General features: G+C 40.0%; 1 protein-coding gene and 1 pseudogene across 1 annotated transcript in view; one reads left to right on the forward strand and one right to left on the reverse strand.

The window, feature by feature from the left end:
- LOC125265920 lies at positions 1 to 2,967 on the forward strand (annotated as a pseudogene).
- A 5,369-nt stretch (positions 2,968 to 8,336) lies between these two features.
- LOC125262962 (tripartite motif-containing protein 16-like) overlaps positions 8,337 to 27,338 on the reverse strand; it is a 74,274-nt gene continuing 55,272 nt past the window's right edge. The window contains exons 2-3 of the mRNA XM_048181803.1: positions 9,221 to 9,262; positions 8,337 to 9,017 (exon numbers count right to left, since the gene is read on the reverse strand). Coding sequence (XP_048037760.1) covers positions 8,470 to 9,017; positions 9,221 to 9,262 — 590 coding nt within the window. The 3' untranslated portion in view covers positions 8,337 to 8,469. The remainder of the gene's footprint in view (positions 9,018 to 9,220; positions 9,263 to 27,338) is intronic.

Here is a 27,338-nt window from a genome sequence, read left to right on the forward strand (position 1 = left end):
ATGGACGCTGATATGGAAAAGAGTGAGGAAGAGACAAATTCAGACACAGATGCTGAACTGACACTACACAAAGTCACAGCAACACTGCACAATTCTTCACGGGTGAACATAATGAAAAGTGAAACTGATTCAGTGTCATCTGTAATAAAATTGCAACCAAAAATTGAGGGATTGCCAATTGACATGGAAGTGGACACTGGGGCGGCGGTCTCTATTATTTCTAGCAAACTGTACAGAGATAAACTGAGCCATGTTCGACTACGCCAGACGAACGTTGTTCTCAAGACGTATACAGGCGAAGTAATCTCGCCAGAAGGTGTCATCAAGTTGCGCGCCAAGTTAAACAGACAAAGCGTACGCTTACCCTTGTATGTTGTTACAGGAAACGCAGCTCCACTGCTGGGACGAGAGTGGCTTCGCAGAATCCGTCTAGACTGGCTTGAGATCAAAACTGTAAGAGCTGTGCATCATGCTAATGAAGGGACATTGGACAGTCTTTTAAAAAGGTATGCCAAAGTATTCAGAGAAGATGTATTTGCTTCACTGGCTGGGGGACAAAGATTTAGCAAACTAGACCTTTCACATGCTTACCTGCAGATTCCTGTGCATGAAGATTCACGTAAATATCTTACCATCACGACTCACAAAGGGATGTTTGTATATAACAGGTTACCCTTTGGCATTACTTCAGCTCCATCGATATTTCAACGAGTCATGGAACAAGTGTTACAAGGGCTGCCATTCGTACATTGTTTTTTAGACGATATCCTGGTCACAGGAAAAGACAATGCCCATCATTTGTCTAACCTGGAGGCTGTGTTGAGTCGGCTGGAGAAATTCGGACTTCGGGTTAAAAGAGAGAAGAGTGAGTTTTTCAGAACTTCACTAGAGTATTTAGGTCATGTGATAGATGCATCAGGACTTCACAAGTCCCCAGACAAACTGCGTGCCATCGCCGAAGCACCAGCTCCTGTTAATGTTAACCAACTCAGATCATTCTTGGGTCTGGTTAAGTATTATGCAAGATTTGTTCCAAATCTGGCCACAGTTCTTCACCCCTTGAATGCAATGCTACACAAAGATGCAAAATGGAAGTGGTCTCTAGAGTGTGAGAAGGCTTTTCAAGATGCTAAAATGCAGCTGTTAACACCCAAGGTACTCACACACTATAATCCAAGACTCCCAGTTCGCTTGGCTTTTGATGCTTCACCCTACGGGGTTGGAGCTGTGCTTTCGCACATGATGCCGGATGGGCATGAAAGACCTATAGCCTTCGCTTCCCGTACCCTGAGTAAATCTGAGCAAAATTATGCGCAACTAGAACGGGAGGCACTAGGGATAATTTTTGGAGTAAGGAAGTTTCATACTTATCTATAGGGATGTCACTTCACATTAATAACAGACCATCGTCCACTTACCACTATACTCCATCCTAACAAAGCAACTCCATCCATGGCTGCTGCCAGACTTCAGAGGTGGGCTCTTCTGCTGGCTGCACACAACTACACAATTCAATACAGAAGTGCTAACGATCATGGAAACGCTGATGGGCTATCGCGTTTGCCACTGCCTGTACAGCACAGAGACAGGAAAGATGCAGTGGACACTTACTTCATAAAAAAGATGGATGCACTTCCAGTGTGTAGCAGCGATATCAGGAAAGAAAACAAAGCAGATCCGACCCTCTGTCGTGTGAAGGAGATGGTAGCCACTGGATCATTTCCATCTACCAAAGACTCAGAAAATGTACTAAAACCATATCTCACAAGGAAAGAGGAACTCTCACTGATGCAGGACTGTCTAATGTGGGGACAGCGAGTTATTGTTCCATTGAATCTGAGACAACAAGTTTTGGAAGATTTACACACAGGACATCCAGGTGTAGTAAAAATGAAGGCTTTAGCACGCAGCTACATCTGGTGGCCAAATATTGACTCTCAAATTGAAGAAAAATCAAAGACCTGCATGTCATGTCAACAAAATCAAAAATCCCCATGTCTCTCACCTTTACATCCCTGGGCATGGCCAGAAGCTCCTTGGCAGTGGATTCATGTCGATTTCGCTGGACCATTTGAAGGACGAATGTTTCTGGTAATTGTTGACGCACACTCAAAATGGCCAGAAGTTCATGTGATCGATTCGACAACTTCCTCCAAGACTATTCAAGTTCTGCGTGGTCTATTTAGTCGTTACGGTATACCTGAAACCCTAGTGAGCGACAATGGCCCACAATTTACTTCGGAGGAGTTTGGATGTTTTCTAAAAACAAATGGTGTTAAACATATACGCTCTGCACCATTCCACCCAGCCACCAACGGTCTGGCCGAGCGTTTCGTGCAGACTTTTAAACACTCACTGAAAGCATCTAAAGAACCAGTACCATTACAGCAGAGATTAGACTCTTTCTTGCTACAGTACAGGAATACCCCACATAGCACAACAAAAGAAACACCTGCTATGTTATTCTTACGTCGCAGATTGAGGACACGGCTGGATCTGCTGAAACCAAGTGTGCAAAGGACTGTGGAGCAGGCACAAAAAGTTCAATGTTCTTACCGTTCCCTCCATGCAAAACACAGAGACTTCCACGTGGGTGATTCGGTGCTGGTCAGAGATTATCGACGGGGAGAGGAGAAGTGGAAAACAGGTACTGTTTCTTCTCAGTCAGGACCACTGTCCTACACGGTTCAGGTGGACCGTTCACAAAGCTGGAAAAGACATGCAGATCAAATGTTGGACTGTCATCCAGAAATTACAAAAAACACAGAAACACTACCAGCAGAGAACAGTACATCACAAACTCTGGATGATAAGGGACAAGAACTGTCTTTAACATCTAATGACACCGAACCAAATGCTCTAGACCAGAATGTAACCAAGCTTGTTGAACCAGCTATTGCTTCTTCCCCAAATGTGAGAAGATTTCCTGTTAGAATCTGTAAACCACCTAGCAGACTTGATCTGTAAAGTGTTTGAATGTCATATGCATAGTTGAATGTGTTTAGTGTTTCATACCTTTGGGGGGAGTAGTTAAGTTGACAAGTGAATAAGTGTGATATTGCTTAAGGGTGAATACTAATTGTTGGCCCCTAACTGTTATTCCCTAATTTGAATGGATGTTTTTATGTTAAAAAGAGAAAGAAAAAAAACATGGGGTAGACTGATTTAAGGAGGGAGGAGATGTAATGTATTTGAGTTGATGTTACAATACCTGATGGCCACTAGATGGCACTCCCTTGCCGTTGGTTGTTGTTGTTGCTGTGTGCCGAGTAAACCAGTGCAAAAGCGGTGCAGTCATGTCTCCTGTTCTCTCCGTGAATGCTCTGAAACGGAACAGAATAGAAGAGTTATTATAGCATATTGATGCAGACATAACAATAGGCAAATTCTTTCTCTATGAATTTTTACTGATCTTTTTCTTCTCTTTTTTTCAAAGTTTCAGGCCAATGACTCAGATGAAGAGTGTTGTTTAACTTCAACTCAGAGAAAGGCAAGTTGACTTTCTTCAAAGGTTTTTTTCTCCATTCATGTCACCTGTTTCTGAGAGGACAGTCTTTGGACACGGTCACGGTGAATGAAATCATGAGCAGACCCTGGCCAGGTATAAACACTGATTTTACGGCAGCGATCAAAATGAGTAAATGACCTTTGAAACTTCAAATAAAGATGGTATTACGTTGTTATGCCACAGTAGGTGGCGACGAGTGAAAATTTTAAAATGTACTTGATAGAGATTTGTTCAAAAACTCTAAAACTGGACATTCTGTTGTTATTATCAACTGAAAAATGTCAAGAAGATGGAAGACACAACAAACCTGTCCATGACAACACTGAACTCAGATTCACTATTGTTGGGGATAAACAGTTTAGGACCCTTGAGACCAGATATGTTGAATAAAGACCCGGAGTCAAAGTTTTAAAAAAAAATAAAATGAAGAAAAATTTAATGAAGAATAGTTTGCAGTTTCATCAGCAGAAGTCAGCTTCAGGTCTCACAAGGAGTTCGTAGGCCGCTCTGCGTACATTCACATTTCCACAACAATTATACTCTAACAGAGTCAACTAACTACGTCATTACTTCAGGTTGAATGATTCTGATTGGCTAAGAAAAATAGACAAGATTAGAAATTTTCCACACATGGACAGATAGTAAGAAGCATATCTCCCTTTGTCGCAGTGATGACGAGGGGGACCCTGGATTTAGGTACCGGATGTCGTTTTGGACTCATGACATGGCGTCTTCTGGTCTCAAGCAGAATGCCAGTTGTCCAGTACAAAGGGACCTGCATAAAACTCTTAGCGCACATACACAGATACACACGATTCACAGCTTCTTCAAGGCTGAAGTTGATCTGAGCAGGAAACTTTCCCCAAAACATACTGATAACATGTTCTTTTCTCTCAGTGAGAGGTACAGAGGAAAATAGATGCTTTAACATACATTGAAGAAGTCATTCAAATATTTTAACAGAAATATAAATGTTGATTAATAACTTAAAAGATATATATTGAAGCGGCAGTGGATTCCAGAATCCACCCCTTCAGACTAATGCTGGACTATCTGGACCAAGAAAGGGCTACTCTTTGAGAAAACAAAGGAAATTAACATTTGAACTCTCTCTTGCAAAATTAGCATCCCCATTCGAGTCGATCACACCTCAGCAATGCCTTAATCTATATTTCCTTTCCTTCACCCCCTCTTCTCCCTACATGCGGAGATGACCTGAAATTCACCCAAAATCTATATGGTTTCATGTGAACAGTTATCATACAACATTCTGATTTGATAGTAGATTTAATTAATGTAGTGCAGCTGACGAGCAAAGAGGCCATAGTCAAGGTTAGGGGACATGCAGCAGGAGATTAAGAGGAAGCAAGTAAGTAATCAATTGGCCAAAGTCGACACTTGTGTTGCTTATACGTCACTATCATGGTCTCTCGCACACAAATGCAGCTAAGACAGCTCAGGCAATTAATGCTTTATCTGTGCAAAAACTAACATCCATTGACAGATTCACAAAGTGGCCAGAAGCTTTCCTATGTGCGAGGGAGAATGCAAAAAATGCAAAGAAATTATACCCAGATTTGGGATACCAAGTGTCATTTAAAATGATTATGGAACACCTTTTACATCCAAAGTTTAGAGACGGAAAAAATTGGATGACTGTATTGCAAGCTGTTTTAGCTGAAATACGAATGACACCATCCTCCACTACTAAAATGTTTCCTTTTGAAATTCTGATAGGTAGGCCTTTCCCGACACCACTGGTCAAAGGCTGCGCTGGCGTTTTTCTTCTTTAGGTGAAATGGAGGATCCTGGACGACTATGTCACGGAGCTGGTCGAAAAAATGTAATTCTATTAATTGTGATGTTTCACTAACTCTTCCTCTCCCCTCAGAGAAACCAACACACAAGTTTGTGCAGGTGCTGATAAGGAGTCTGAAGCCAGTCAAGATCGGAGAGCCAAAATATCTGGGGCCGGCCATGGTGATTGCAGTGACAAGGATGGGAGTGCTGACTGACCTGCAGCCGCAATTGATGCACGCGAGTAGCCTGAAGGCTGCCCCGTGCCAAGGGGGACGTTCAGATTAATTAGGAGAGTAAACATATGGCCGGAAAGGAGCTGAACACACAGCGTTACGTCCATATGCGATCTGACTAGTTAATCTGGACCAACATAACAACGTCAAGGACCATGGAAGGAGAGAACAGTTCAGTGACAGGAAGTAACAATAACTTTGAACTCGGCTATGCCTGCTGCCATGACATGGACACATGGACGACACCAAGGACTCTTTGATTTGTCATGCCATACACAGCGTCTGGTCCGTTGTCCCTCTAACTTACAATGCTGCCAAGACAATCAACATGAACTATGTAAAAAGGACAATGCTTCTCTAACTGGGCGACATACTTTAATTTGTTGTTTCCTGTTCTACTGTTTACTGTTTACTGATGATTTTACTGCTTTTATGTTTGGCTCCATGCATATTACAATCCATACAGGGAATGATTAAGACAAGTCTTGGAATAATCCATAGATCACAGTATTAGATTATGATTATGTGTTTAGATTTTGCTTGCTATTATTTGAAAAACAGATTGATCAATTTTCTTTAAAGGGAAGCACTAAATCATAAATGATTTAAAGTGGCCATTGTTAAATATTTTTTTATTTCTTGGGCTTCACTTTCTGACTTTCTCTGTGTCTTGGGATTTTTCCATTGTGCAGCTCATGTGCCTACCTAGACAAAACAACAAGTAGTAGTCCTTGGACACACTGACACTCTCACACGTAACCAGAAGTTGAAGACACACACACATTTACGCACATACATTTCTTATTTGTTATTATATTTTGTGAAATGCCATACATGGTAAGGTTTACATGGTAAGTCGTATGATTGGATGCTCAAGCCATCCTGTAGATTGTTGTTTGACCTGTGTCTATAAATATGACCCTTCTTCCTGAATAAATCTGAGAATGCTTTGTACCACACTTGATCTGTGTCTGCTTGGTCATTCTCCCGAGATCTCGTGCTGCTGCTGCCACACATCACAGGGGTTGAGGCGCCTGTTTCTAAACTGATGACTGAGATTACAAATATTCTACCTATTATTGAGATTTTAATCTAATACATGTTTAGTATCTATTCTGTCCCTGCTGCAAGTAGGTTGCACCTCGACAGATAGTTAAACAGGATGAGGGATGAAGAAAAAGTCGAAACCAAAAGAGTTCTCTTTCAGTGTTTTACTTGAAATCTTCAGTTGCCAACATCGTATTTTGTGAAACTAAAATACAAACATAAAGCATATATTAAGTATCAAGTAAGAATAAATCTAACTTTTAAGAGAGAAACAGAATTTAGCGCTAATATATGAAAGTGAGATATTAACAATCTTCTTTGATGAATGTTCAACAAATTATTTTAAATGCCATGAAATACTTCTTTTTTAACATAAATAAAAATCAATGAACAATTAAACTTACAGACGATGGCCTCTTTGGCATGAAATGACAAGAATATAACCTTTATCAGAGAGACATCTGCTGCTGCATCACTGCTATAGTGAAGTGAAATCTAAGATGGCTGCCGTGACCTCTAACCTAAGTCACATGATATATCTTAGCAAATGAAATAAATCCAAAATTAAATGACTACTGAAATGGTCAGAACAGTATCATTTGAAATGTCTCAGTGCGACTGCTACAAAAGTCTCATTCCCACAGAAGTAAACCAGAAGATAATAAAGGTTTAAAGATTTTAGAGTTATTTTGCTCTCTGTAATGGGTGTGTCCACCTTCACAGGGTCTTTCATGAAAATGGCCTTCTGTCCCCAAAAGGTGTAAACTACTCAGTCTAGGACCCTGATTAATGCAAATTCCCATTGTGAAGTCATGTTTCCATTTGAAAGAAGTTTCAGTCTTGGTCCGAGTATTTAAAGAGATGTTGCAGGAAGCTCAGGGCTCGATCCTGTGCAGATGTGCCCACATTGCTGAGTGTCCGGGACTAAAGTACAGTTTAGGTGGAGCAGTGGGGCACACCAGCTGATATTTTAGAGCTCCGACTGACACATTGGCATTAGTTAAGTATACTTAGACTGTGTAGGCTAATAATGGGTTTTTTCCTTATAGAGCAACAGAGAATTCATTTATCCACAATATTTCAATTGAATTCATCTGCTACCACAGCCCGTTGATTAATACTTGAGAGAACGAACTGACACATTTACTTTCTAATTTTTTAAAAGTCTGTGATTATAGCGCCACTTAGCGATAAAAGGCAGCAAACACACGTCCCCAAGTATTATTATATTATGAAGTATTATTCTGGCTGGCTACGTACTGTATGTGGTTACTAAAGTGTCCTGTGTGGTTGCTAGGCGTGATCTTGGTGGTTGCTAAGGTGATTTCACGTGATTAAGTTAGCCATTACGCTTTCTCCAATGGTAAGAGATACAGACCCTCCCATCTCCCTGTAATAATAAAGTCTCTGGTAAAAAGAGCCAATCACATCTCTATACGATGATCTGATGCAGAGATAGGTCTTGGTAAACGGTTGCTAGGGTAATCTGTCTAGTTGCTAGGGAGTGTCTTGGCAGCTGTTAGTGATGATGCTTCAGGCAGCACTAATAATAAGTTTAAACAGCATTTCAGCTTTTTCAAGCCAACTTAATAATGTTGCTTCTGTGCTTTGACTACTTGATTACAAGATGTTGAACAAATCTCAATTCTACACTCATAAATTATAATCGATGTGACACTATAATAGAACTAAATGAAGGTGATTTCCATTGACAAACAGATTGAGAAAAGCACAGATACACACACTGATCTGTGTCACACACTTTTATTCTGACATGATATTTCAGTGTCGCAGTATTAATGTAATGAAGAGACTCTATAACATCTGATTCATCATCAGCTCAAAGCATTATGGGTAGAGTCTCTCTGTTCTGATTCATCATCACAGTTTCACTGATGATTCTCTATAAACCCAAATCCCAGGATAGAGCGGTTGAGTGAATGTGGTCTGGACTGTGTGGATGAGGATCATTGTGTCTCCAGAGACGTCGTAGAAGAACAGAATTCCTGCACTGTGATCCACATACACTCCTGTTCTATAGTAATCCTTCCCATTCACTGTTCTACTGATGATGGGATCTACAGGTAGAACAGTCCATATGTCATTGTGTCTGAATGAGTATCTGTAGTAAGAGCAGATCAAACTCCAGGACTGATCATTAGATCCAAACTGACTCTCAATCCCTATCTTCCTGCAGATGCTCTTATATGACACTGATATCCACACATCTCCACTCCACTCAATCTCCCAGTAAGACCGTCGATCACTCACACTCTCTCTACACAACACCTGAGAATTCCCACCACCAAATCTGTCTGGATGATCAGGATACGACTGCGGTGTGTCAGTGCGAGTAATCACTCTGTTCCCCTCAGACACAAGGAGGTATTTATTCATTGTGTTCAGATCCAGAGTGAGCCAACGGGAATCTGATGGAGATAAAACACATCACAATCAGGAATCATCAATCTGATCTTTTAATGTATCTGAACTCTTCATGTTCAGTATTTCATCAGTGTCTCAGTACAGTTGAGCAGATATCCTGTGAAAATCATCATCATCATGATCTAAATCTCTTCTGTCATGTTTTCACACTCAGTGAGTTTCTCTGCTTGTTTTCTCAGTAACTTACATTGTAGGAAGTCGTTCCTGGTCCTGGGAACAAAGTCTTTGTCTGTGGAAATCAAGAGACATGAAGAGTGTGATTATCATGTCAGGAGAAAATGATCCCAGCATCCATCGCTCACACATGCAGAAATCCTCCAACACAGAAGATATTTAGAGAAATGCCTCTGCTGTTTCCTGACACAGACACTACTGAGGGTTTGATATTATTGACACGTCACCATATTTGATTTGTCTTCTGTAGACATGAACTGATCAGAGGGAATCGATCAAATTTCACTTTGCTCCCCATACAGAGAAATCATATCGCTTCATAAGACTTGGATTAAACTTCAACCTCTTTAGTAATGTTCTTCAAAGAGACTCTGATCAATCAATAAATGTCTTCTGCTCAATCATTTGATTAGCCTACACTATATTATAATTCTACTGTTTATTATGAAAATGACTGAATACATGGAAGCCACATTTCAGCTTCAGTTATTAAAATCATAAAAATTATGTTTTGGTTTTAAATTCTTCTAAAAACATTTTGGTTTCATCAGTATTTAAATGTGTGATTTTAACAGTAAATCTGGGCTACAGTAGACTCATGTTAGTGCTGTTAGAAGTGACCCAGTGTTTGACGAGTCGATCTCTTCTCTCCTTCAGTTCACCAGGTTGAACCAGTTATACCTGTTTTACTCTCATTCTGCAACTTTACCATCCTTACATTAGCAACATTATGATTTCACACTAGTTATGCCTCTCAGATAATCTACCAGTCCAGCAATAAACAAATCTTGATATTATCCCCATAGCATTAATATAAAATTTGCCTAAAACGCCTAAAAATGCATTAAGTAAATAAAATAAAGCTAAAATGTAAGTAATTCATTGCAGAAAAGCATCTCTCAAGGCTCTGTATACTTCAAGCTGAGTCATTCTTCATTTAGAATTAAAAATCTTTGCAGTAAGTGTATCAAACAACACAAGAACTGTGGGTAACACTTTAGAGCACTGTTTCTTACTGCATCACTAATAAGAAATTACTGAAGAACTAATAGGTAATTCTTCATTAACACCTAATTCACTACTGTTAACTACTAATGAAGATGAGTTAACTAATCAGTATGAAATAGAATTTAAATATGCATTGATATGCTGCATAATATGCTGCACTCCCAAAAAGACTCATTACTACTAATTGTTCAGAAGTTTTTGTCTGTATGGTGATTAACTACTTTTGTGCGCATGTTCTGTAAGAAATCAGCTTCGGAAAGGAACCCCACCCGTACCATAATTTTCCAACTTACCACAGATATAAAATGTTTTATTTATTTATTTTCGTGTATGTTTTATTTGATCTACAAAATCATTGCTGTGCTGTAAATCATTTTATTTTATGAATAGCAACATACAGGTATGCAGTGTCAGTCACCTAACTAACGAGTGTCACATCGGTCTTTGCATGATGGAAACGCCTGATCCCTTGAATAAAACACAGTATTTTATTTTTAAAGATACTAAATCCAAGTACTTAAAGGGTCATGAATCCCCAGAACACATTTTTTGAGCTGTGAACAGATATGTATAGGCTGCACATCATTAAAAACACTAAAGGTACTCAATTTTATTTAATTTTATTTAAAAGTTAAAATGAGTTATTTTTGCATTTTTCAGAGCAATTTCTGTCTTCCGGTTTGAAAAGCAAAGTCGGAGCAACGTCACAAAATCTGAAGTCATCGTGTACTACCGGCAAGATCTGGAGTGCTGATTGGCTCCAAGTATGGGCTGGTCGAACATGCTGACATCAACAGTTTCTGTATTTATTCATGACATAAAGCTCATTTAATCCAATCACTTGAGCTGTAGTATGCATAAGATTATAATTGCGGTATTATGCATGAGGAAGTGTCACTTCTCTCGCCTCGTTCTCTTGTCATTCAGAGACATATGGTTGGTGTTCGTTTCCTCAGTGCTACAACACAATGTGTTTTCCTGCGACGCGACCAGAGCAGAGGTTTGTGTGCATGTGGATTGTTTTGCTGTAATCTACCAGCACAAATGGAAAATATGTTCGCGTGAGATCGCATTACAGCGGAGAATTCAAATGTCACAAAAGTGTGGCTCATTCACCTCTGCCTGCTCTAGCTGCGTTCAAACACACGAGCCGTAGGCTGTTTCCCTCAGCACAGCAGCACGTGTGTGTTGTTTGTATTTTGCTCACGATGCGGTCAGAACTGGAGTTTGAATACGAACACATCAAAAATACGACTGTTATGATATAGATGCGGAGCGCGCATATGATCGGTTTCAACGCGGAGCTTCGTGGTGAGTTTAACAACACTAGCCACATGGATCCTAGCTCATATACAGAATAAAGTATCCGAGTTTAAAGTTATTATATACTGCCCTCAGTACGAGGGTTCATAACACTCAGCTGAGTTCTGCTCTCCAGGATGCCCGTCTCTACGCATGGGTCTGAGTTGCTCCTGCCTTTTTGCAGTCACTCTTACCTGCTCTCTTCTATCAAGAATGCGTTATGAAGATTCTGTACTCAGACAGGGTTGGCCAAGACTAAGTTTGTCCTATGACAGACCAGGTCGGCCTCCCTGGTGGCAATGGGGGTGACTTCGTTCCCCTCTAGTGACTGGCCGGGGTTCCCTTCGGTTCCCTGGCCTCATTCCCTTAAAGAAACCATTTTGTCTGAGGAAAAGTTGGTCTCAGATGCCTCTAGCGGCCTTAGTAGGCCTTTTCTCTCTGGAAGGCCTTCTGTAGGCTCAGCTTGGGCTGCTGGCCATAGGGAATGCCGTCACTGACAGCCTGGTGTGGCCCGAGGGTGAGTTGCTAACGGTTCCTTCGAAACTGCTTGACGTTTGTCAGCCATATTTTTTGGCATGTACTCTCCTCAAGCATGGCGGCGGGGGTATATCATTCCCCATTGCGTAATCAAACGCAGAGCGAGTTCCCTTTTCGAAAGGTAACGTCTCAGGTTACATATCGTCGCTGTCCGATGAAAACCACGTATGTCCATTTTGCAGATTTTGAGATTTTTCGACGGATTGAATGTCCAGGTTCATTTCTGTATACAGTATGCTTCACATATCTAAATGGCCAATGAAAAGTTGTGAAATCATGTCATCTGATTTTCACGTATATCCATTTGGTGTCAAAGCTGTCAATCACGCCGCGTATCTCCCGCCTTGTGGAAGCATCTCGCCGGTCTCGTGAAGTTTCATCGAAGCTCAGCACTGGATAGCGAATAACACTGTGAGGTAAAGTATCAGCAAACGTTTGTTTTTGACAACTGTTCTCAAGTTTATTATATATTCACAACTATTATTTATCGGTAAATGGTCTAGATGAAGTAATTGTCACCGAATATTTTTATTTATTTTTATATTTGTGAACCTGGCTGACGAAAGTACGACATTGAAGCTCTCCACAGTTTTTCTAATTAGTTTGCTTGCTAGTATGTAAATAAGGCCTGTTGCTATTTTACAATTCCACCTGTAATGTCAGTATTGAGTCTGATTAGTTGGTATTGCTTGAATCACCTGAAGAATAAACATGAACTGGTAACTGGAGTTTACTGGAACTGCATCTTCATTTTCACTTTTCTTTTCTGCAATACATTGCCAAATAAACATAGCCTGGTGAGACAATGACTTTCCTTTATCGAGGTAAACGTTTCCCCCCTGACGCCAGACGTACGTCTAGGAGTGACAAAATTATGGTAGGACTGTGCAAACAAAGTATCTGTCTAGCATTACCATGTCAGTGTATTGATTCATTGTCCCTTCTTAGTTTGCAAGAGACATTTAATAAATTTATAATTAATATTAAATAAACTAAACGTATTTAATAAACTAAGACGTAGACTATTTCATAAACTGAGCATATTCATCTGTCAATATGAAACGCGACTTGGTCATTCTAATTAATGATCGGAAGAACGCGTATCGACCACCATTACTGTAAAATATGCATTTAAACTCAATTTTGGTCAAATGTGGATTATATCATTACACTGGCAAGAATATGGTTACATGTAAAGATGCCGTACCAAGTATGACAACGCTACATTCAACTGCTTTTGAAATGCGGTGTTTTTTTCACTTCCTGAAAAGTAACCGTTTTGGACAAACGTGAGTTTCATCGGGCAGCGACGATATGTAACCATAGAGAACCAGGGAACGAGACTCTGTGTTTCCTTGCCATACTTCGGGCTGCCTGCCTGCAGAACAGTCCCTCAAGACGATAGATGTCTTCTGTTTCTCCAGGCGCTCCTAGGGATTGGAGTTTTTGCATAGTTGCTTTCAGACACCTGGGTCACGTGACGTTCCCCATAGCGTAATCAAACGCAGAGTCTCGTTACCTGGTTCTCAAGGAAATATGATTACATACGTAACCTGAGACGTTTTTGCTTGTGACTGACAATGTAGGTGTAATGATGGGTCAGTAGACAGTGGATCCATTTGCAGCTTTATTAAAAGTGACAGTATCAGACAAAGGCAAGACAGTACCGTAAACAGGGACAGGCAATGGTCAGGGCTGGCAGCAGAGAAGCAGAATCAGGTCACAGGCAGGGATCAAGACAGGCGGCAAACAATCACAGAGTCGATAAACAGGCAAGGGTCAGGGCAGGCGGCAAGGTTCAGCAGAGATAAACAGTCCAGGTAATAACAGAAGTTCAAACCACAAGAAACGCTCAGAAATGATCACTACAACAAATCAAGACTTCGCGATGGAGTGTGTGTGTGTGTGTGCGTCTTAAATAGTGTGAGTGTGATATGGTGCAGGTGCATGTGTAATCAATCCCAGGAATGCGGGCCTATGGAAAATGGAGTCCAGATAGTAAGTAGTCAATATTCGGGAGATGGCTCCCTCCGGTGGTCCGGAGGATGCACCAGGGAAGCTGTATTCGTGACAGTAGGCTATATCTCAACTGTGACTTTGTCTTTATTATTACTTACTTTATGTAACATTTATCATTGTGTCTGTAAAAACACTTGAAAGAAAATTGCTGATAAATTAGTTAAGTTCAAATATTTATTTGCATACCTGTATGAAAATAATTACAAAAATTACAAAAAAAGTTCTCAAGTAAAATTTTACATATATTTCATATTTGATATGCAATAACTATATGTGAACTGGATCAAATTTCAATGTAGATTTTTTGTTTAGCCATTGGCGCCCCCTGATGGTTGTTTAAAATCGTTCTTTTACATGGAGTAACTCGTGATCGATGCATGCAATCATGTTGATCTTGGACTAATTTCAATCGGGAGCATCCACTGTAAATAATGATGTGCCATTTTCTACAATCTACGCATGTTATAAGCTCAAATGCCACAATAAAGCTACATGTTAGTTTTAGTTAGGATCTGTGTGTTTGTGGGGTTTTATGTGTCATAATTGTGTGAGCAATATCTCGTGATTGGCTTCCTGGATTATGCTTAATTATATAAATATATGCTTAATTAAATAAATTATATAATTATATAAATATTTCTACAATCAGAGCATGTTTTACGAGTACACTCCATTTTAGAGTGATGACTTAGTCATTTGATTATGAATATTTTTTTCGGGGGTGGTGTTCAATGTTATAAGTCTAAGTTATATGCTGTTCTAAGTTATATGTCTATAACTTTAAACATGAATACTTTATTCTGTATATGAGCTAGGATCCACGTGGCTGGTGTTGTTAAACACAAAGCGGAGCTCCACGCTGAAACCGATCATATGCGCGCACAACTTATTTAGTGATGGCGGATTTCAAAACACTGCTTCAGGAAGCTTCGGAGCGTTATGAATCAGAGTGTCGAATCAGCTGTTCGGCGCACCAAAGTCACGTGACTTCAGCAGTTTGGCAGTTTGACACGCGATCCGAATCATGATTCGATACACTGGTTCATTTATGCTCCGATGCTTCCTGAAGCAGCGTTTTGAAATCGGCCATCACTAAATAAGTCGTTATTTTGTTTTTTTTGATGCACCAAAAATATTCTCGTCACTTTATAATATTAATATTGAACCACTGTACTCACATGAACTGATTTAGATATGTTTTTAGTACCTTTATGGATCTTGAGAGAGGAAATGCCATTGCTCCCTATGAAGGCCTCACTGAGCCATCGGATTTAAAAAAAATATCTTAATTTGTGTTCTGAAGATTAACGAAGATCTTACGGGTGTGGAACGACATGAGGGTGAGTAATTAATGACAGAATTTTAATTTTTGGGTGAACTAACCCTTTAAATGTATAGCGCAACTTTTGAATGAAGCAACAACATATACGTAGGACAGAGCAAGACTGGCCATTAATATTCTCTCATTGTGCAAAAGTTTTATAAAGGCTCCAATACAGAGCGGCACAAAGCACTTATACACATCCCGTGTGCAGAATGATGCGCTTGAAGCAACACAGAGTCACAGTTTATTGAGGATTTTCTTTTAACAGTTACTGTGTGTGTGAAGAACGATTCACAGCGCTCTCTTCTCCAGTGTTGTGATTTAAGTTATAGACACTGTCTGAGATGTGCGCGCACTGTTTTTTGCAAAGCTTTAAACGCGAACAAATGATAAACTTTCGTGAAGATTCAGCACTGGCTCAGTTCCATCTACTGTCCCGAGCGTCTTTCTGAAAGGCAGTTTAAAGGTGCCCTAGAACACTTTACCACAAGATGTAATATAAGTCTAAGGTGTCCCCTGAATGTGTCTGTGAAGTTTCAGCTCAAAATACCCCATAGATTTATTTTTATTCAATTTTTTAACGGCCTATTTTGGGGCATCATTAAATAATTTCTTATTTCTTGGGCTTCACTTTTTGACTTTCTCTGTGTCTTGGGATTTTTCCATTGTGCACATCATGTACCGACCTAGACAAAACAATAAGTAGTAGTCCTTGGACACACTGACACTCTCACACGTAACCAGAAGTTGAAGACACACACACATTTATGCACATACATTTCTTATTTGATATTATATTTCTTGAAATGCCATACATGGTAACGTTTTATTCTTAAGTCGTATGATTGGATGCTCAAGCCATCCTGGAGATTGTTGTTTGACCTATGTCTATAAATATGACCCTTCTTCCTGAATAAATCTGAGAATGCTTTGTACCACACTTGATCTGTGCCTGCTTGGTCATTCTCCCGAGATCTCGTGCTGCTGCTGCCACACATCACAGGGGTTGAGGCGCCTGTTTCTAAACTGATGACTGAGACTACAAATATTCTACCTATTATTGAGATTTAGATTCAGCATGCTTCCCCTTTAAATGCTCACGCTCCCTGCCCCCGAGCTCGCAACTCTATAATACATCGCATAAACAAAGTTCACACAGCTAATATAACCCTCAAAATGGATCTTTACAAAGTGTTCGTCATGCAGCCTATTGGATCATGTAAGTAAAGTATTTATTTGGATGTTTACATTTGATTCTGAATGAGTTTGAGGTTATGCTCCATGACTAAAGCTAACATTACACACTGTTGGAGAGATTTATAAAGAATGAAGTAGTGTTTATGAATTATACAGACTGCAAGTGTTTAAAGGTGCCCTAGATTATGTTTTTAAAAGATGTAACATAAGTCTAAGGTTTCCCCTGAATGTGTCTGTGAAGTTTCAGCTCAAAATACCCCATAGATTTTTTTTTATTAATTTTTTTAACGGCCTATTTTGGGGCATCATTATAAACGCGCCGATTTTATGCTGCGGCCCCTTTAAATCCCATGGTCCATGCCCACAGAGCTCGCACTTGCCTTGAACAGTGCCTTAACAAAGTTCACACAGCTAATATAACCCGCAAATGGATCTTTACAAAGTGTTCGTCAAGCATGCGGCATGCATGCGTCGGATTATGTGAGTATTGTATACTGTTATATTGTTTACTTCTGATTTTAAATGAGTTTGATAGTGCTCCGTGGCTAAAACTAACATTACACACTGTTGGAGAGATTTATAAAGAATGAAGTTGTGTTTATGCATTATACAGACTGCAAGTGTTTAATAATGAAAATAACAACGGCTCTCTTGTCTCCGTGAATACAGTAATAAACGATGGTAACTTTTACCTCATTTAACAGTACATTAGCAACATGCTAACAAAACATTTAGAAAGACAATTTACAAATATCACTAAAAATATCATTTTATCATAGATCATGTCAGTTATTATTGCTCCATCTGCCATTTTTCGCTATTGTCCTTGCTTGCTTACCTAGTCTGATTGTTCAGCTGTGCACAGATCCAGACGTTAATATTATCTTGTCTAATGCCTTGAACATGGGCTGGTATATGCAAAATTTGGGGGACGTACATATTAATGATCCCGACTGTTGCGAGGAAACAATGGTGTTTGTGACTCACTGTATGTCATTTCCATGTACAGAACTCTTGTTATTCAACTATGCCAAGGTAAATTCAATTTTCAATTCTATGGCACCTTTAAACCAGAAGAACACATTGGTGATAATGCATTGACTGTCATTGTGTGAAAATGTGGATAGTGTTAAAACAAAGGTGCCTCTATAAATAGCACACAGGTATCAATTTTTTAGCTTTGCATCGATACATTGTATTGTTAGACATTAGATTGATGTATCAATGTATTGTTACACACCTATAGCATCCTTCATATCTCTAGTTTTATCATATTTATAAAAGACAGATATGCTGTACCGAGTCTTTCTGTAAAAATCAGCCCTCCTGGAGGCCATGCCATGGGCAGAGCTAAAGGATGCGTCTCAATCAGCTTCAGCTCCCTAGTTCAGTAGTCAGGGCACTGATCAGGGAGTTGGCCACATTAATTTTCACAATATACGGTGCATTCCAAATGGGATATGTCGCCCTCCTAAGGGCACTTCGGAGTGAAAATAATCATGGCCGCCATATTGAAGGGTCGTTCCAAATTGAAGTGCTCAAAACGTCTCAGGTTACGTATGTAACCATAGTTCCCAGAGAACCAGGGAACGAGACTCTGCGTTGAATACTCAATGGGGAATGTCACACGTGATCCGATGTCTGAAAGCCAACTATCCAACGACTCCAATCCCTATTGGCCGGCAACAGCCTATGACATAATATGGCGTGACCCGGGAAGTATAAAGAGAAACAGTCAGTATCTATCGTCTTGAGGGACTGTTCGTCTTGAGGAAACCCGAAGCATGGCAAGGAAACACAGAGTCTCATTCTCTGGTTCTCAGGGAACTATGGTTACATACGTAACCTGAGACGTTCCCTTTCGAAAGGGAACTCGCTCTGCGTTGAATACGCAATGGGAAACAATATACCCACGCCGCTATGCTTGAGGAGAGTGCATGCCAAATAATATGGCTGACAAAACGTAGAGCAGTTTCGAAGGAAACGCTTACCAACTCACCCTCGGGTCACACCAGGCTGTCAGTGACAGCATTCCCTTTGGCCAACAGCCAAAGCTGAGCCTCAAGAAGGCCTTCCGCAGAAGGTCTACCAAGGCCCCTAAAGGCATCTTGAACCAACTTTTCTGAAGAGAAAATGGTCCATTTAAGGGATTGTGGCCAGAGAACCGAAAGGAACCCCGGCCAGTCACTAGAGGGGAACGAAGTCACCCCCAATGCCACCAGGAAGGCCGACCTGGTCTGTCATAGGACAAACTTAGTCTTGGCCATCCCTCTCTGAGTACAGAATCTCCATAACGCATTCTTGATAGAAGAGAGCAGGTAAGAGTGACTGCAAAAAGGCAGGAGCAACTCAGACCCATGCGTAGAGACGGGCATCCTGGAGAGCAGAACTCAGCTGAGTGCTATGAACCCTCATATTGAGAGGAGTATAATCCACCCATCCTAGGATCTACTCAGCTCTTAATTAACACACTGAGGAGGCTGTGCGCTAAACACCTGTTCATACAGGGGAGCACAAACCAGTAGGGTGGCCATTTCCATAACACCAAAAAGGAGGACACTTTGCGGCATTTAGTAGAACTCTGGTGTACTCGCAACTACAATGTACTCATAATACAATTTTGTCCATTATATTGATGGTAGCATGATACAGTGATTCTGAAAAAGCCTACTCTTTTCATTGCCGGACAATTTTATGTAGACCTATGCGTAACAGAAGAGGCAAAAAAGTGTTTGTTCACAGTATTTGTATTTATGTACATTGTGATGTCTGTTTCAAAAAAGTCTTGCAAAGTGCACAGGGCCTGAAAACATAACTTTTCTGGACTTCTGGAAATAAAAAAAACAAATAAATAAATATAGCTGCAAGCAGCAATTCGGGGCCAAGCCCCAGAAGGGGCAGTAGCGCAATACGGAGCAGGAAGAGCAAAAACAGCAGAAATTGAATGTACATGCTAAACAGCTGGTTCAGAAGGACAGGTGGAAATGAAATGAAAATTAATAGAAGTTCAGAGAATGAACACGGAATGAACTAAAAACACTTGTATCTCATTCAAGAGGAATAAAGATTAGTACAATGCTTATTTGGATAAAAAAGGAATCAAAATGACTCATTACACACAATTGTATAAAGGCACCCCACACGGGATTCGAACCCACAACCTCCGGGTCCAATGTCCATTTCTCAACTCATTGCGCCACTGTGCAGGTGAATGTTGGCACACCTGCCGAAGTTCATTAGTTCATGTGAAAATGAACTCAAAATGAAGAATTTTTATAAAACTGCACTGAATGTTATATTTAATAACTACTTTAGATCATTCTGCAGCTCATCATGCTGTAGCGCAATACAGAGCAGGAAGAGGAAAAACAGCAGAAAATGAACAAACATGAAACAGCTGGTTCAGAATTACGGGCGAAAATGAACTCAGAATGTACATAAGCTTAGATGAAAATGAACACAGCATGAAACAAAAAGCATTTATTTCTAATCCAAGAGGCAGTAAAGGAACCAAAACACACTATTTCATAAAACCGCTCCACCTGGGATTCGAACCCACTATCTTGGGGTGCAGAGCTCATCAGGTAACTGGCTTTACACATTGAGCTACTTGAGGATGCACATTCAACAATCTGTGGAAGAGAACTTTTAGTGTAAGAAAGAATTTACAAAAAAGCATTACTTAGCATGCTAACCATATTAGCATGCTAAGCTAACTTAATGCTAATGAAGCTCATGGTTAACTTGATAGCTGAAGAGCCACATTAAAGAGAATGACAACTGGTTAGCATGCTAAGCAATTAGCATGCTAAGCTAACTAGCATAAGACAACAAACACAAGCAAGGTCACATTCAGAGATGAATATCTTGGGAATGGTAGCGAATATCAAAAATCCATTCAGTCATTTCTGTGCGGCTCGGTCCAAAGATCACCTGAGCTGATTTTGGACAAAATTGGACAAAAATTGTAGGAGGAGTAGTGAAAAAATGGAATACTGTACTTTTCAAAATGGCCACTACTGTACTGGGTGGAGTCTTAATGTAAGATATTGAATGTGATCAGTATGAAGAGAGGAATCAGTTGTATTGACATTCATTTTTCTGGAACAAAGGGTTCAAAAGTTATAACCTTTACAAAAGTGAATATTTGAACTGGTGGTGGCGCTATAGACTTAGTCCTAGATACTCCAAAGTTGGTCAAATTACTTTTAATTACTATCACTACAAGCATGCCAAATTTGATAATTTTCCTTCTTATGGTTCATTGATTACCATACAGGGGGAAGAAGAATAACTACGAATTTGGACATAAAGGAACTGCATGTGATAGCTTCAGATTAGACCAGTTTTAGGCAGAATGCCTAGAACAGACAGAAGTTCTGCATCTTTTCCTGCCACAGTACCTCATGCGGTCTGGGCATGTGTCACACTGAGTTTCGAACCCACGATGCAGAGCATTCGGGATCCGTGGCGTAACACATTGAGCTAATCAGCCATGCAAGTTCATCAGTATGCTAAGCAGAGGTTTCAGTGTGAGAAAGAGTTCACAAAAAAAAAGCTTCATAGCATGTTAACCATATTAGTATGCAAAGTTATTTAATGCCAACTAAGTTTTGGTTAACCTGTTGACTGAAGACCACATTAGAAAGAATAGCAATAGTTTAGCATGCTAAGCAATTACTGTGCTAAGCTAACTAGTATAAGACAACAAAACACAAGCAAGGTCACATTCAGAGATGAATATCTTGGGAATGGTAGCGAATATCAAAAATCCGTTCAGTCATTTCTGTGCGGCTCGGTCCAAAGATCATCTGAGCTGATTTTGGACAAAATTGACCAAAATTTGTGGAGGAGTAGCGAAAAACTGTTTTTGATTTAATTCAATATGGCAGACAGGTACATTTAAGGAAAATGACAAATGACACATTGTCGGAATCGGCATAAGCCAGGGAATAAAATGACATAAAGCAGACAAATTTTGGATAATGTTTTCAAAAGTTATAAGCAATTTTGCAAAAATCATTATATCTGTGGAACACTAGGTGGCGCTGTGCTGAAACTTCTCATGTACCTTCAGGACACTCTGATGGTCATATGTACCAAATTTTGTGATGATATGTCAAATTGTTTAAAAGTTATTGCAATTTATGACAAAATTCAAAATGGCGGACACGTGGTTCATCCGATGTTGACGAATTATATCCTCGGATTCGGCATGGCACAGGGAATCCATAGACACCAAGATCTTGATTTTCTGACAAACTGTTCAAAAGTTATTGGCCAAAATAGCCATTTTTCATATCTCATGACCTGTAGGTGGCGCTGTTCCCAAGTTTGGCATAGACCCTCAGACCATGGTTCTGATGAAGCGTACCAATTTTTGTTTCGATTGCTCAAAGTTTGGCCGAGATACAGCCTCTATACTAATTTCGGGTCAACCTCGTTAACTTCGTGACATCATAACCTTTGAACAAAGATGAATAAAAAAAATCTGTTCAGTCATTTCTGTGCGGCTCAGTCCAAAGATAATCTGATCAAAGATTGGACAAAATTGGACAAATTTTGAAGGAGGAGAAGCGAAAAAAACAAATACTGTACTTTTCAAAATGGCCGCTACTGTAATGGGTGGAGACTTAATGTAAGAAGTTGAATAGCATCAGCATGAAGAGACGAATCAGATGAACTAAATTTAATTTTTCTATGACAAACAGTTCAAATGTTAAAACCGTTAGAATGTTGAAATTTTGAACTGGTGGTGGCGCTATAGAGTTGGTTCTAGAGACTCCAAATTTGGTCCAATCACTATTCATGAGCATCTCTACAACTGTGCCAAATTTCATCATTTTCTCATGTTCCGTTGATAGGGCTGCCATAGACTCCCATTCGGGAGGAAGAATAATAATAATAAAAGGGAAAACGTACAATTACAATAGGGGCTACAGCCCCTTCGGGGCTTGGCCCCTAATAAAAGGGAAAACGTACAATTACAATAGGGGCTACAGCCCCTTCGGGGCTTGGCCCCTAAATAAATAAATAAAATAATCTGGCAGACTGGCACAGTGCCAGAAAACATAACATTTCTGGATTCTGTAAATAACAGAAATACATAAACAAATAATGAATTTGAAAAATAAATAAATACAAATTTCAGTTCTTAACAAAGAAGTTCACCCTCTGCAGCAGCTCAGGCGACAACAGCACCGAATCGACATGTTAATGTGATGATATGAGGTAGCCAGCACTTGGAGGCTTGTTTACGTTTTTAACCAATGATATATCAGATATTTATTTGACACCGCTTTCAGCCAATCGTTTGTTTGACCAGAGATCTTACAGCATTAGACGCTATGCTGCTGCTTCCTAATATTCTAGATCTGTTTTTTTAGGCTGATTCAGCACAATTCCGAAAAGGAGGACAAATGAGTGTCCGGCTTGAGGCTGCGTCGGACGCCAGACAGGGGGCTTAAAATCAGGACTGTCCGGCCAAAATCCGGACGTATGGCCACCCTACAAACCAGCCTAGGGCTGATTAAGGCCTACCACCATGATCAGCTTAGGGAACTAAGCACTATTACAAACATAACCCTAATAGGGAAGTGCAAAGCTCACCTACCTGACACAATCCAACGAGCAGTGTACTCAGTAAAAGCACCTTTTTACTCTTTAAAGCAAGAGGAGTACAGCATGCCAACACATATTAAGGAAGGCCTGGGAGGGCCTATAACCTCAACAGACACGTGGCATCAGCTCGTGGCAGTGTTTTAGGCACCAGGAACGATAAACAACCAGACCAAAGGAGGTTGGATTTATCACTTGGGCCTCTGGCCGACCAGAAGTGTATACAGATAATTCTCAAAGAGAAATATACACAAACATACACCAGTGTGTTCAAAAAAGCGGCCCATAGGGCCTAGCAACCTCTAAGACACACAGCATAAGACTAGTGGCCGTTTCTAGGAGCACAATAGATCCACCCTAGGTGCTAGGTGGCTCTTAGCTCAACTAGAGTAGGAATCAGACTCAGGAAGGGAGATGTAGATTAAACCAAACTTCAGTAAGGTTTCACTACCATAATCAACCTGAGGGGCCAGCCACTCAAAATACTGGGTAAAAGCATCCTGTTACTCTCACAGCGAGAGGAGTACATAACTGAATTTACACCGGAGGCCGAGGTAGGCCTACCTTAGTAAACACGTGGCATCAGCAAGTGGCCACCATAACCATACCACCCAAGGGGCCATGTATTAGAAATTTCCAAAGAGGGAATACATGAAACGCTGCCAAACATTGTGAACAGGCCTGTTAATGGCCTATCCATCGGTGATGAGCGTGGCTGATGGTGGCATGGTTTCCCAGGCATCCTGCCAACAAGTCGATTAAAAAAGGAGGCCTTGAAGGGCCTACCATTCCAGCAACAAGTGCCGTTCAGTTTGTATGCAAATTAAAAACACAAATTGTGCCAGCATGTGGACTAAAAAGGAGGCCTGAAGGGGCCTGCCGATTCAATGACACGTGGCTCCAGCTGGGGACCAATTAGCCACAGGGAACCAGCTCTAACCCACATAACTATGGGAAGCTAACTGCGACCTGCGCTAGGCTACACATTCCAACAGGCAATGTACCCTAAACATGTGACTAAAGGGAACCAAACAAAGCCAACATGGTCTAAGGGAGACTATAAGGCCTACTACCTCAAACAGACACGTGGCAGGGCCTGAGGCAAGGCAAGGCAAGGCAAGGCAATTTTATTTGTATAGCACATTTCATACACAATGGTAATTCAAAGTGCTTTACATAAAAAAGAATAATAAAAATAGAACATAAGGAATAGAAATAACAGTAAAAACAGAGAATTTTGCTATCTGGATGGATGAGCTAGGAAGTCTCAGGGAGTTTTTGTTGTTGTTGTTGTTGTTGTCCATCAGAGTGGATCTAAACAGATCTATCCATCAGAGCAGATCTGAATGGATCTTCCTCACACGACAGGACTGCTACCTGTTAAGGCACTTCAAACTGATACACAAAGTTTCAATCTCCCCTTTTGCCAAGACACCTCAAACTGCACCACACAGCCCTAATCCCCCCTTCTGGAGATATCTTAACTATGCAACGCAGTTCAAATTTCCCCTTTGGAAATTTCCCCCTTTGGAAAGTGTCCTGACTGTAATCCAGAGATATCTTAACCATGCACCACAGCTCAAATTTCCCCATGGTTCGTACCAAATTTTAACCTAATCACAAATGCTTTCTTCCTAATTCTCCCAGCTCTTTCAACCAGACAGCAATATTTAAAATGCATTAAAAGTCAGAAAACAAGATGATACGTAAAAGATATAAAATACATTAAAAATGAAATAAAAACAGGAAAAGGAATTTAAAAGAATAAAAAGATAATACGTATAAAATAAAATGCAAACAGTTCGGACATAGCACAGTGCTCAATCAGCAAATGCATAGGTAAAAAGATGTGTTTTGAGTCTGGATTTGAATGTGGCTACTGTTGGAGCACACCTGATCTGTTCTGGAAGCTGGTTCCAGCTGCGGCTGGCATAACAGCTAAAAGCAGACTCTCCTTGCTTTGAGTGAACCCTTGGTATTTCTAAATGACTTGATCCTGATGATCTGAGTGATCTGTTAGGTTTATATTCTATGAGCATATCTGCAATGTATTGAGGTCCTAGGCCATTGAGTGATTTATAAACAAGTAACAATACTTTAAAATCAATTCTAAATGCAACTGGAAGCCAGTGCAAGGACCTGAGGACTGGTGTGATGTGTTCATGTTTTCTGGTTCTGCTCAGAATCCTGGCAGCAGCATTCTGTACGAGCTGCAGCTGTCTTATGGTCTTTTTGGGAAGACCAGTGAGGAGCCCATTACAATAATCCACCCTGCTGGTGATGAAAGCATGAACAAGTTTCTCTAAGTCTTGACTGGAGACAAAGCATCTAATTCTTGCAATATTTTTGAGATGATAATATGCTGATTTAGTTACTGTCTTTACATGGCTACTGAAACTCAGGTCTGACTCCAAAATCACACCAAGATTCCTGACTTGATTTTTAGTTGTTTGACCCCTAGAGTGAAGGTACGTGTTAACTTTGAGAACTTCATCTTTGTTTCCAAATGCAATGACTTCAGTTTTGTCTTTGTTTAACTGAAGGAAGTTTAGGCACATCCAATTTTTAATTTCATCAATGCATTGGCACAGGGAGTCAATGGGGCTGTAGTCGTTAGGTGATAGGGCTAGGTAAATCTGGGTGTCGTCTGCATAGCTGTGATATGCAATTTGGTTCTTTCTCATTATTTGGCTCAGTGGCAGCATATATATAGGTTGAACAGGAGGGGTGCGAGTATTGAACCTTGAGGGACTCCGCATGTCATGGATGTCCACTCAGACTTATGGTCACCGATACTCACATAATAACCTCTCCCTTCTAAGTATGACCTGAACCATTTAAGGACCATCCCAGAAAGCCCAACCCAGTTTTCCAGCCTGTCAAGAAGAATGTTGTGATCGACAGTGTAAATATGTGAGCAAACTATGATCAGTTAACACTCTGAGGTCTGAAGGTATCGCCGGCGATACCACCGTGGTTTTTTTCTTATCAGTGTGAAAGAGACTCAAAATACTCCGTCAATGTTGCACATACAATTAAGAGTTATACACCATTTTAATCTGTGGAATATCTTCTTTCATTTGTGTACACTCAGAGTAAAAACAAAAGGTTGTGCTCTTTGTAAAATAAAGAAAACTAACATGATGCGTGATCTCTCCTCTCCCTCTGAACGAAGTCCAATCTGATAGTTCTCAGAAAATGAACTTTAACTTAGTGAATACTAATCACAAACAAATTACACTTATGTCTAAAAAAACGTTAAGATGTCAGGTTTTAAAACATGTAAGTCAAATCGAAAACAAACCTTCTGTGTTTATGTAATCTGTATGAAAAGAGAGCCATGTCAGAAGTCTGTGATTCAGCTCATTATCCGCTAATGCGGCCACGCCCACAGAGCCAGCGCTATTCAGACGCAAATTCAGAGGCAATACATGCATTCATCATCTCAATCGTGTATTTAATGTCTTCAAAAGTGTTTTGAATAGCCATATTTAGCGATCTCTTGCCTCTGTTAGTTCCTTGATTATCACATGATATTCCTCTTCTTTTACTGAGGCATTTGTGGACAAAAGGGGCAGAGCGCCCTCCGGCTGTAAGTATGTATGATGAAAACACAGTATCCAGCACTCATAGTAATGACGATAATAGAATAATTAATATTACTCCTCTGTATAGAAAATTGATATAAACATATGAGAATCCATCAATATTTCTCCAAATGTGTATGCTTTTAAGCATATTAAGAAATTATGATCAATATAAGATTTTAAGAGTAAAATGTGAAGCTTGAGTCTTAGATCTTTTTAATGATTTATAGTTTGTCAACTGCACATCAACATTTAGGCTCTATAATATAACAAATATCGTAGCCTATATGAAATGCCCTAGAGGTAGGAATGTTCAGACGCTTTGCATCACAGAAATACATTATATTTTAAAGTATATTAAAATAGAAAACCATTATTTGGTTAGAGACTTGAGACTTCTTTTAAAAACATTATAATGGCATTATAATGTGTTCAATCTTTTGACTGGTAGTGTAATTTAACATAGGCCTATACAAAATTTTCTTCATATCATGTGCAATAATACGTGCATGCATGAGATCACAAAAATCATGTTTTTT

The sequence above is a fragment of the Megalobrama amblycephala genome, linkage group LG1, assembly GCF_018812025.1.
Source record: "Megalobrama amblycephala isolate DHTTF-2021 linkage group LG1, ASM1881202v1, whole genome shotgun sequence".
Lineage (NCBI taxonomy): Eukaryota > Metazoa > Chordata > Actinopteri > Cypriniformes > Xenocyprididae > Megalobrama > Megalobrama amblycephala.